The sequence below is a fragment of the Diplotaxodon limnothrissa genome, linkage group LG4, assembly GCF_057381915.1.
Source record: "Diplotaxodon limnothrissa isolate DT_005_m linkage group LG4, D_limnothrissa_male_GT1.1, whole genome shotgun sequence".
NCBI classification, from domain to species: domain Eukaryota; kingdom Metazoa; phylum Chordata; class Actinopteri; order Cichliformes; family Cichlidae; genus Diplotaxodon; species Diplotaxodon limnothrissa.
The window spans coordinates 8,994,086-9,006,689 of NC_140599.1; the positions used below are offsets into that span (position 1 = coordinate 8,994,086).

Sequence of the window (12,604 nt, forward strand, 5' to 3'; positions counted from 1 at the left end):
CATATACATAACTAAAAATATTTCAGCACATCTTATCCCACTCACCACTGAGCCTCTGATCAGCTGTGTGTTAATGCAAGTATCTGATCAGCCTATCACATGGCAGCAACTCAGTGGATTTAAGCATGTAGACATGGTCTAACTCTAACCTGCTGAAGTTCAAACCGAGCATCAGAATGGGAGACGAAAGGTGATTTAAGTGACTTTGAATGTGGCATGGTTGTTGGTGCGACACAAGCTGCTTTGAGTACTTCAGAAACTGAACATTTCTGTCATGGTTCTTGCTGCTCTGGTTGCTGTGCTCACCTTCTCCTCCAGGGCGGCGTCTGTGCCATCCTGGATTCCACGCCCACGCTCTAATCACCTGCTGCTCATCTCTACTGATTACTCCAGGCAGTACTTAAGGCCTCAGTGGAGTGTTGGTCCTCGTTGGATCGTTGTACTTACTTCACCCTTCCTTTCAGATTGAGTGTTTTCATTATCACAGACTGATTGAAGAGGTGTGTGAGTGAGTTTTTCCCCAAGCCCTGGACCTTCCCTCTGAACCCCAGGAACCCTCTCCCCACATTCACTGTATATATGTACAAATCTCACCTGGTGCTGTAAATAAACCCTTTTGTGCTTGCACATCTCAGAGTCCTGCATTTGAGTCCTGCCCAGCAAATCGTGACAATTTCAGAAACCATCACAGTGAAAGAAAAACTGTCCAAAGAGCATCAGTTCTCTGGGTGAAAATGTGTTATTGATGTCAGATGTCAGAAGAGAATGGCTAGACTGCTTCGAGTTGATAGGAAGGCAACATTATGTTAAATAAGGTATGCAGAAGAGCATCTCTGTATGCAAAACATGTCAAAGCTTGAAGCAGATGTTACACAGCTGCAGAAAACCTCACTGGGTGTCGTTTCCATCAGCTAAGAAACAGAAATTGAGGCTTTAATTTACAAAAGAGAGAGTTTACAAAATCTTACAATAAATGACTGCAAAAACATTGCATGGATCCATGCTGCTGTGTATTGCTGCTGATCATGCTCATCCCTATATGACCACAGTGTTCCTATGTTCTGATGACTGCTTCCAGCAGTCAACACATCATGTCCCAAAGGTCAAATCATCTCAAGCTGGTTTCTTAAACATGACAATGAGTTCACTGTAGTCAAATGCTCTGTTGGAGATCTGGACATAGATGTCATTCAGGCAGCTTTGAAGGCAAAAGGTGCTCCTAGCAAGCTGTATCTAATAAACAATGCATATCAATCATTCTTTCTATCTATGTAATATGTACTATTTTAATAATTACATGAAACATTATTCTTATTATTAAAAATTGCTCATGATTTTATAGCTGAGTCTGATGTTGCTGATGTGTTGATGATATCTTTTAAAAATGGGAACTTTAGAGCTGACACTGCTGCTACACACAGCTGGAGTAGTCTCTGGATGGAGTCAGCGAAGGAGTCCATGAACTACGTGGACCACATATTAAACGAAGCACAGGGAAATATCAGCGAGCGATCACCGAACACTTACAGAAGGGAGGAGGCTCCTTTAACCAGTGGATCTAATATTTAGGACAAACACAAAGGAAGAGCACTAAAAATCTTTATTACAACACTCCAAGATGCTACATTAAGAGTTACATGAAACTTACTAAACAGTGGACACAGTTGTTTACTATGAATCAGATCTCACATGTGAAACTCGTCTTTTAAATGTTCTTTTTAAACAAACACTGCATGACTCCTTACTAAAAAACAAGTTATGCCCAGTTACAGTCATAACAATGTAATTACATTAATCAATGCGCCACAGCAAATGCCAAAGTGAGACTGGTAAGAGTTTGCTCTCAGAGAGATATCTGCATTTCCACTTTCTAATATATCTTCAAAGGCTAATGGCACCGTCAGAGCAGCTACAATAACGTCTAAGTACTGTAACCGAGCAGGAATCGTTAGCAGATTCATAAGGCGGCAAGCTCTCCTGCTGCAATACACGGTATTTCACAGCAGCACACCAAACAAACTATTTCAGTACATGTCACTCACATTACAGCAGAACACATATAATCTTTCCTGTAAGGACACAGCTGATACAAGAAAGCACTGAGGAAGCCTGTTTATGTGCACACACGCACACACACACACACTAACAAACGTACATTTGAAGATAGTATCAACTGTTGTCACTTTTCGTCTTAACGTCTGGTCACTTGGGATGTGTGACGAAACATTTCTCCCACTGAAAACTCAACGCCCAGATGAGCAGAACCCACTTTCTGGGCTTTCTGAGTCACATGACGGAGCAGGTGAAGCCGCAGCAGTCTTTCAGCAGCGTGAGGCCGGTTTTCGTGAGAAGCGGCGCTGAGGTCTGCTGGGATTTAAACGCCACCTTTCGATCTTGCGAAGCACCTGAAGCTTAAAGGAGAGGACATGACAGTACAATCACCACAGTGGGTTCACAATCATTAAGATTTACTGGTTACTTAACTGGCTTCAATAGTTAACTGTTAACTGCCAGCTTTCTGGTTAGACTCACCTTTTGCAGCCAAAGCTTTGGGAAATTTGGACTGTAAGAAGGCTGCCATCTCTCTGTCTTCCTCTCTCTCCCTGTGAAAAAGCATATTTCCTTGTTATTCACTGTGAATTACAGGGTTTAAAATTTTTATTACATCTTGTTAAACACCACAAGGCTTGCTTTAAATCCCAGGCTGTGGGCATCACAGCATCCTCACAGTTCAGAATATTTTCGCATTTACTTTAACTAACGAGCGGAGGTGACTGTCACGCTCCTGCTAAGTTTTTACAGGCAGATTTTTCTCCGAAATAACAACCTAGTTATCAGAAGCGACAGCTGATCTGTGAGTGATGGTGGACATGCTATCATTAATTAGGAAAATATACAAAGGGGCTTCGTAGGAGTGGAGCTATATGAAGAATTAAGTAACAAATAACTAATTAAGGCTTTAAAGCTGTATGCGCTTTTGTCAGTGGAAACATCACATGAAGGATCAGATTATTGTCCAGATTCTGTTACACGGCAAAGGTGGTGAACCGAAGTGCTCTGACAGAACAGAACCGATAATCAATAATAAACTGTAGAATTAAAAGACAAGTCAGGAGATGCTTTTTATGTCTGACTCATCTCTGTAATCCCCCTGAATACCAGAGTGTGGCACTCAGTCAAAGTTCTTTTCATCCATTAGCCTCACCTCAGCCTTTCAAACTCTACGTCGTCCACAAGGAAGTCTCTGGTCTCCACCAGCTTGTTGATCTGCTGCAGCAGCTTCTCTTCTCTCTCCCGGTCCTCTTTGGACTTGTCTTTGTCTGTTCAGTAGTCACGAGACAAGCCTTCTGTTAGAAATTGTAGTCACTGTGCAGTGTACCAACAGACTTTATAAAAAGAGATGGATGTAGCCACTGTGCCAGCATCTGTCAGTTTCATTGAGAAGCCTTGAGCTTTAATTCAAAGCTGCTTCATCCTCTATTTTACTCCCATCGTGTTGTATTCAGTACGATGAGAAACGAACTTGTTATAAATGTTAGTGAGGTGAGTGAGTAGGGTCATTTTCATCTTGACTTCTTTTTGGGACCACAAGAGTCGACCAAGAATATAGATTCTTATGCCCTTCTGCACTCAGCGGGGGAAATAAGTACTGCGTCCTTCACTGAATTTGTAAGTTTGCTCACTTCCAAACAAATGAACAGTTTGGAATTTTTTATGGTAGTTTTACTACTTTTCTTTTTAGTTGCCAGAGCAACTGTCTTTTCTCTCTGGGTTGCCATCTCAACTTAATGAACAGAGGAATGCGAGTATTCCTTCGACAATAAAGAAATAAAATTTAAGTAGAACACAGAAAAGGCTCCAGAGGCTCATTGTTGCTTTACCTGAAAACCTTTCTTTTAAAAAGTATTTTTCTTTAATTGACAGCAAGCTCGTTCTGAAGATGTGCTTAATTCACTCCAGTCCTCGCTGAACTGCGTTACTGGAGACAGCTCATATCTTTTCAACTATGACAGAGCAAACAAGAACCGCACAGGGCCCGCTCAAAGCACACTGTCACCAGGTTAAAGTCGAGAGGCGCAGGCTACTTTTTAATTTACCTGGAATTGAGACAAGCTTCTGCAACTCCTGCTTCAGCCTTGTGATTTCTTTGCAGAGCTGGATGTCGTCCATCCTGAGAGAAAAAAAGACAAATAAAGAAAATATTTCTTCACCAAACTTTAGATATCTGCAGCAAACAAGCTGATATTCAGGTAAAACAACAGTTAAGCTACACTTGTCTTCACATGGGCTTTAGAAAAAATATGTTTTATGTGGTAATTCCCACCTTGTGTGACAATTGTATGGGTATATCAAAGAAACAACCACTGGACTCAGCTTTTGGCCACAGATGACAGTGGTTTATTAGCTGAAGTAACGCCACCACATTGCCCTCTGTGAATGAATCACACCCAACAGTATCACATCTCATTTTGTCCTCTGACTCTGATGGCGATTTCCAAACAACAGGGGCTGGTTGCATGGGTATTATCTGTGTATGTGGCGGCGTGTGCGCATACGTGTGGGCTGCTATAAATAACAGTGGTGTTAAAAAGAGGAAAGTGACTGTAATAGATGTGCTCTGAGCTGCTGCTTTAATTAAATAGGTTTCACTTCAGTGTACTTCAGCTGTATATATGCCAGCGTGACTCATAGGCTCACAGCGACATGTTTATTCAAAATGCTTGAAAGCAGGAGTTTGTATGAATGTCACAGAGAGCCTAAAGGACGAGGATGTGTTTGCTGCCTATAAGAGGACTTCTGTGGTACAACCCCCCCCCACCAAAAAAAAACAAAAACAAAAAACCCCAGGAAAGATACTCAGAGAACATAGAGATCAAAATAAACCCAAACAGTGTTGGATAAATAATAGAACTATGCTTCAAAGGTTGAGTTTGAGATTCACCTACTTAATTTTGTTACTTTTAATCTTTTTAGTTTTTAAGCTTTGCTACCCAGATAAAGGGGAGCCCTGAATGTAAAACGTTTATCTTATTATCTCTTTGCTAATGCTGTTCTCTAATAGTTAGCTAACTATATTAACTGCTTAAAAGGATGTGCTGTTAAACATTAACAACAGAATGGAAAGTCAGCCAAGAAATGGTAAAAATGGTAAATGGCCTGTATTTGTATAGCGCTTTTCTAGTCCCTAAGGACCCCAAAGCGCTTTACACAACCTGTCATCCACCCATTCACACACTGGTGATGGCAAGCTACAATGTAGCCACAGCCACCCTGGGGCGCACTGACAGAGGCGAGGCTGCCGGACACTGGCGCCACCGGGCCCTCTGACCACCACCAGTAGGCAACGGGTGAAGTGTCTTGCCCAAGGACACAACGACCGAGACTGTCCAAGCCGGGGCTCGAACCGGCAACCTTCCGATTACAAGGCAAACTCCCAACTCTTGAGCCACGATCGAGCAGGTCATATAAATAACTATATGACCTGCTTAGTTGTTGACATTGGGCAAAAGTAAACTTAAGTTCTTCAAAAGTCTTGAGCAACCCTTCATTTCTTTACATTTTGCTAGGAAAATGGAAAAGTATGTGCAGTGATTAAATGAAATGTGTGCAAACTTACATGGAAACACAGGCAAAAAGAGAATTTCTACAATTGTGGTGAGCTTGAAAGTCAGTATTTGGTACGACCACCGTTATTCTTGAACTCTGTTATGCCTGAACTTTCTTATGCAGACTTCTTGTAGTGTCTTTAAGTAGTGTTCAGGAACAATTCTCTAGACTTCTTGAAGGACATTGAAAGCTTTTCTTTTCATGTTGGCTGCCTTTTGTTCTGTTCTTTGTCAAGATTAACCCTTCACTGCTTAAATAATGCTGAGATCCGGGCTCTGGAGAGACCAATCCATGACTACTTTGTGTTGTGTTAAAACTTTTATGCAGTACTCTACACAGTTCTGTACAATTTTATTTTTAATGTGACAAAGTCTGAAGTTATAACACTATCCACATAGTAGAATAAAAAAGTTATCTATTGGCAGTTATTATTATAAAAGGTCGGGTAAAAGGCTCTCTACACAGGAAACAGCTAAACCTGTTGTTTAAAAGGTCAAAGAAATAAACTATAATAAATATTCTTTGTGTCATCAATTTCATTTCCATGTAAAATTACATGAACAAATAAATCACATGAACAAGTGACGTCTAAAGTTTGACGTCTTACTTAGGAAATGGAACCATATGTTGACCACAATACGTATCAGTGGGAATCTGAAATAGGCTTTGTGTCTATAATTGATCTGACAAGTTGGGTTTCACTTCTCCTGGAATAGGATGAGCGCTAACCCTGATTTAAAAGTAGTCTGGGAACTACTACAAAAGTAATTGCACCAGCTTGGTTTCTGCATGCAGTCAAACGGATGAAACCATGCAGATTAAATGAACAGAGTAAATTAACAGATTTTTCACAGGATTCTTATTAGAACTGTTGTTATTTGCACAATTTTTCCTGCTTCATGTATTTAAGCCAAGACTCCCAGCTACATGTTTAGTAAAAAAGTAAAACCATGGCTTTAATAATTGTGAGTGAAAGTAAAAGAGAGATAGGAACATTGAGACTGTGCATCACTTCTCACCCTCTGGTTATGGCTGAACATGAAAAGAAATGATATTTATGACATATTTCATCAAAAGACAAAACAAAACCCAGAACAACAATGATTATTTTCAGTTTTCAAGTTCACCATATGGCTATATTATGCAGTGCTAGCCTCTCTTTCTTACTCTGCTGCGCCAAAATAATGAGAAAAGACCAGCAGAAACAAAAGCCAGCTTTCAAGATCGAATAAAATAACAAACAAACTGTGGGTGTGTATGTGCTGTTCGTCTGCTAAGGCCTGAAATAGCACGGCTGTTTTCCTCACTTCCATCATCCACATGGCTGCTCCAGTCACTGATGGTTGACAGTTGTGGTGCATCATCTCTGACTCCTGAGGGTATCTTAGCAGTATATTGGTGCATTCAGATCCCTGAACTTTAAAGTTTTGTAGTGTATGTGGCAGCAGGGGACCAAACAGTAAAACATCACATGAGATAACAGAGGAATATTTCATCCTCTTACAAAAGCTCTCCTCCTCCAACAGACAGAGAACCATAAATCCTAAAAAAACAAACTAAACTAATGAGATGTAGTCTGGATTTATGCCCTGAGCATGTTTAAATGTACCTAACACGAAGAGGTCTGGAGAACAGGCAGATCTTACATGTATCTCAGCTCTGACTCTCTCCGCACGAGAATGTCTCGTATTCGTTCGATTCTGAACAGCTCTCCTTCGATATCCTCGACGGTGATTGTGGAGTCGGCCATGGAAATGACATCATCTGCTGAGAGACAGACAAGATCAGAATACAGCTGTTTGGGTCTGATAATACACCTTGGAGAGTTTACTCATAGTTAGCTCCGAACATGAAGGCATACAGAGGACCCGTTACGCTTTTCCTTATTTTTAAACATGTATGTATAGCTGCAAAGTGTGCACTCGTATTAAACATAGCCAGAGTATTATATGATGATCTCAGTGTATGTAATCCGTGAGTGCCCTAAGTGCTCTGTTTTGCCCATTTTTTCACCTTGTGGCTCTGAATGAAGTCACTGGGAGCGGTTATCTATAGTAGACCTGAGAGGTCAAAAGCACAAATATAAAATATTGCAAATATCACACAAAACACAACAGAAATTGAATAAAACACAATGGAAAAAGAAAAAACACTGAGAAAAAATATCACAAAAATCTTGTTGCTTTATTGTCTTTTGTGGAGACCATGAAGCAACAAGCTAACAGCAAACATGTATCTACAGTATTAAAACACACATGAGTGGCTTCTTTTTCTCCATCACAATAGAGATGAATCCTCCGCTTTTTTTAAGCGTGTCTCAGTCTCCTTCACTTTCACAGCTGTTCTGTCACATTATTGTGTTCCCAAAACCATCTCTGAATGCTATAAGTCAAGAAGGAAGTCACCTAGGATTTTCAAATATTTACCATAGGTGCATCTACTAAGAGGCTGAGGTGTAGCACTGACGGTCATCAGTATTTTTCTATTTGCTGCTGTTTTCTTAAGCTGCAGTGTGTTTGACCACTCAGGGCCACCGTAGATACCCCTGATATGGTCATGTCCGGCGCACCTATATTCAAATCTTATATTTAAGGGGCAGCCAATCAGATGAAACTAGCTTAAAGAAGAGGAGAAAGAGCTAGCACAGTTTGTTTAAGATGGTGGATAAACAGAGGGGCTACAGCCTCCAGACTTGTTAAGATAAATAAGCATTATTTTGAACTGTGACTTGTGCAAGGCTACTCTGGTAGAGTACATGAAAAAAAAAAAAATCTGAACAAGCATGATATGTCCCTTTTAAGTATCTTTTGTTAACTGAATTACCCTGGAAATCCCAGCATAGCATAGAGTGTGATGAGCAGTCTTCATAAGAACAGCTGATTACTATTACCAGCGTGTGGTTTGCATGTGTAACTTTAATCTATGTATACTTCTAATATTTAAATGTAGCAGCAGGACAGGTGTACAACTGGATTTTTTCAAGAGATCCAGGTGCAGAGCTTTGGTATTGTGGGTGCTGATTCATGCATCACAGGCTAATTATGCAAGCTGTTGCTGTCTGTGCACATTGAAAGCAAAGTCAGGATTGTTGGCTTGTCGAATACTTGCAGTTTTTATTTTAACTTGATTGCAACAATGGATTTTAACATGTAAGCCATGTGTGGCAAATTTCTCCAGGAAAATCAAAATCAAGATAGTCAAACAAGCAATTAAAACCACCTTGGGTCTAAAACAGCTTCCCGCTACGATGTGATCAGAGCTTTGTGGATACTTCCCCCAAGTAACTCTCTGCACGTCCCTGAATAACTGCATTCCCCACCCTGCTCCCGCAGCCTCCTACTCCTCACCAGGAGCGATGAGTCATCCAGCAGAGCTTGGATTGGCTTTTAATTACCCGACCTTGTGTGAAAACATACTACAATCACACTGAACAGCGAGCCAACACAAACACAAACCCTCAAAACTCCCCACATGGCAATCCCGCCGCTGTTCATCTACATATTAATTATCAGCAGGTGTTTTAGTGTTGAAGCAATCTGCATGCGTTCCTTTTCTTGTCATTTTTTTTTGGCTCCGAGCTTTCTGTCAGAAACTGTTTGAAGCTTTTTATTTCACCCTGTCACTTTAAATTATTCACTTTGTACAGAAGCTTCATGTCAACACGCAAACTGTATCGTTTACTCGTCTCGAGCACCCAATCCAAAAATCTTTGATGTCGTTTCCTTTCAGATTTTTGCTGCTGTCAACCGTAACTTTTTTTTTACCCTTTTGAATGTTGCTGTAGGTCCATAAGTGTGTGACAAAACTGAAGGTGCAAAGACCCACAAGCAAGCAGCAGCTGAAGGTGACTGCAGCAAAGGCCAAGCAGAGCAACACAAGGCAGGAAACACAGCACAGAAGCACGAGTTCTAAATTTTATCCCACTATTAAAAATATCCATCCATCTTCTTCCGCTTATCCGGGGCCGGGTCGCGGGGGCAGCAGCCCAAGCAGAGAAGCCCAGACCTCCCTCTCCCCAGCCACCTTCCCCAGCTTGTCCGGGGGAACACCAAGGCGTTCCAAGGCCAGCCGAGAGATATAATCTCTCCAGCACGTCCTGGATCTGCCCCGGGGCCTCCTCCCGGTGGGGCATGCCTGGAAAACCTCACCCAGGAGGCGCCCAGGGGGCATCCTTGGCAGATGTCTGAACCACCTCAGCTGGCTCCTTTCGATGTGAAGGAGCAGCTGCTCTACTCTGAGCCCCTCCCAGATGGCTGAACTTCTCACCCTATCTCTAAGGGAGAGGCCAGCCACCCTTCGGAGGAAGCTCATTTCCGCCGCTTGTATTCGCGATCTCATTCTTTCGGTCACTACCCACAGCTCGTCACCATGGGTGAGGGTAGGGACGTAGATCGACCGGTAAATTGAGAGCTTCGCTTTTACACTCAGCTCTCTCTTCACCACAACAGACCGGTACAATCTGCACCAATCCGTCTGTCGATCTCCGGCTCCCTTCTCCCATCACTCGTGAACAAGACCCCCAGATACTTAAACTCCTCCACTTGGGGCAGGAACTCGTCCCTGACCCGGAGTGGGCACTCCACCCTTTTTTTTCCAGCTGAGGACCATTAAAAACATTAATTACTAATTACGTTTGAGTCTCTGAATGCAGAGAACAAGGCATAAAAATGTTATTCCTAAAACAATTAATGAAAAACTTTGTTGGTCACAATCAGAATACTTTAATGATCCATAAGAAATGATGTAGGTTATAGTTGCTCTAAGACAGTAACAGACTAATTAAATAATACGATATATTACAAAAATTACAAATTTAAGAAACAGCACTAATATATACAAATCGCTCAGTTATAAATATTAAGAATATTACAGGGTGAAATATATATGATTGACACTTAACTCTAACCTCTGTCAGGTCTCTTAACTATAAGCTGAAATTCCACACTTCAATCACAGCTTTTACTCTTTGATTTAAGATTAATTATGATAAAATTACAGAAAAAAGTGTCATTGTCCAAATACTTATAGCCCTAACAGTATACAGATGTTCCCATAAATATATATATATTTTTTACAAATTCAGTAAAATGTTATTTTAAGTAAAATGTTCTAATTTTGGTCGGCATATAAACTACAGCTGTTGGGACTACTGACCGAGGAGACTTTGTTTGGGCTGCAGAGTTCAGACAGCTGCATCATTCTTTAAGTAAAAAAAAAAAGTGCACGCCTCAGCTGAATGCACCACTTTTCCTCTTCTTGTGTCACAGAAATGTGAATACGTGGAGATTATCTTCCACTGCGTTTCATTTTTTTTTTTAGAGAAAAAAAATCTATATGTCAGTTAAAGAGATTGACAGTTTTTGCTCTCATTAAAAAAAAACAAAAAACAAAACAAAATTAAAGGATTACTTTCAGGCACATTGCTGCAGACCAAGCTGCTGGTTGCCTCATTTTGCTTTTATTGCCATTTGTGTATTTATATTTTAAAATTTGAGTATATTAGGGAATGACAAACAATTGTAATAAAAAAGGTTGACATCGTTTAATTAATTGTCCATACGAGATGGGATTAATGTTGATAACTGATCTATTCTAGTAAACTTCTTACACATAGCCCGCCCCCAGCCCGAGGGAGCCCTGGCTACGGCCCTGCTGACATACAACTTTAACATGATGCTCACAGTGGTGATCTTCAAGGATCTAAAAGTCTGCTTCCTTCCTAGATCACTTCTCGCAGCAACAGCACACGCACACAGGCAAACTCAAACACGATGCTCAGAAAGTCACCTGCTTTTTCCGCCGCTTCATCCACCTGCGTGTCTTCCAGAGCGCTGCACACTTGAGAAGATTTTCTCTCTTTTTCCATTTTTCTTAAAAAGAAAAAAAAGACACTTCTTCTTCTTTGTCTGCAGAGGAAATTCAAAGGAGATTCTCGCACAAGCTTAAAATGAATATTAAAAGGTGTCCCCCAGGTCCATGCAGCATTGCCCAAACGTGTGAGGAAACACAAAGAGAGGACAGCTGCCAGCTGATGCTGAGTCCATCCAGTCCTACAGCCGTGGATCTCTGAGCATGGAAAAAAGAAAGCTGTTGCACCTCATGCGAGCTCCGAGGCTCCACCTACTGACTGGCAGGAGCAAAGCAATGAGTGCAAAGTGGGAGAATGTGGAAAATTATAATTAAATCCATCAAGAGAGAAAAAAAAAATGTTCCAAACTAAATTTGTTCTTTCACTCTGAGTCACATTAAGATCTTAAAGGATGTCAGATTATAAGGAGCCTAAAGCCATGCCAGGTGATATTTATAGACAGCAGTGCTTGTCATGAATGTACTCTTTCCCAAAGTTGGGGAACGAAATCTCTTTATAAGCAAGTTCTGCTTTTTTAAATCCAAAACTGAACCGACTTCCCTTCACTTCACCTTCAGAGGAGCACAAAAGTCTGAATCAGAATTCATGGAGATCAATGAACGGAGACATTTTAGTCAAACTTTCAAATCCTTCCCTCAAAAAGTTCAGGTATACCTCTCATGGTTCCACTCTCAGAGAACCATCATCATCAGCGTCAATGGCAGTCTATCTCAGTGTGGATTACTATGGTGGTCATAAAAAAAAATCTCTACACAGGTTCACTGGATGTTAGGCAAAGGCACAAAGGTATCCTCATTTTAAAACAACAAAAGACAACAAAGGTTAAACAGACTTCTTCCGTTTTAATGGTTTCCTCCACTGTAACCACAACAGTAGCACTCTCCACAGGAGAATCCAGCTGTCTATCATCATGAATTTTTCATCTAGCCTGACTGAGTTCAGCTCTCGACAAAGTGGAGAGAACTCGATTTCACGCAGGCGGGCCCTCGAGGCAGCAGGCCAGATGTTCGGGGAGTGCAGCATGCGTCTGCCCGCACACTAGAGCTGCCACTGTGCCATAGATAGCCATGTCCCACAGCCACGAAGCCAGCCAGACACTTCACACATTTGTTGCCACAAGCCCAGAAG

The 12,604-nt window shown here is 41.3% G+C and overlaps 1 protein-coding gene across 2 annotated transcripts; it reads right to left on the reverse strand.

The window, feature by feature from the left end:
• Window positions 1-2,286: 2,286 nt before the first annotated feature.
• On the reverse strand, window positions 2,287-11,473 carry LOC146633236 (bMERB domain-containing protein 1). Of its 2 annotated transcripts, none has more exons than XM_085351409.1 (6): window positions 11,395-11,473; window positions 7,254-7,374; window positions 4,098-4,171; window positions 3,206-3,320; window positions 2,533-2,603; window positions 2,287-2,405 (listed from the first exon to the last, which is right to left on the reverse strand). In XM_085351409.1, exons 1-6 carry the CDS (start codon window positions 11,471-11,473, stop codon window positions 2,287-2,289), a joined length of 579 nt encoding a protein of 192 aa, XP_085207535.1. The 2 variants fall into 2 exon arrangements, with proteins under 2 accessions (XP_085207535.1, XP_085207534.1); XM_085351408.1 differs by having other exon boundaries at window positions 2,287-2,411.
• Between the last annotated feature and the right edge of the window lie 1,131 nt (window positions 11,474-12,604).

Excerpts from the sequence above, each read along its gene's own strand:
- LOC146633236 (XM_085351408.1), bottom strand. The coding sequence starts at position 11,473 with ATGGAAAAAGAGAGAAAATCTTCTCAAGTGTGCAGCGCTCTGGAAGAC. Across the intron at positions 7,375-11,394 it reads TGAAGCGGCGGAAAAAGCAG|CAGATGATGTCATTTCCATG; the intron begins GTGACTTTCTGA and ends TCTGTCTCTCAG. Across the intron at positions 4,172-7,253 it reads GAGTCAGAGCTGAGATACAT|GATGGACGACATCCAGCTCT; the intron begins GTAAGATCTGCC and ends TTTTTCTCTCAG.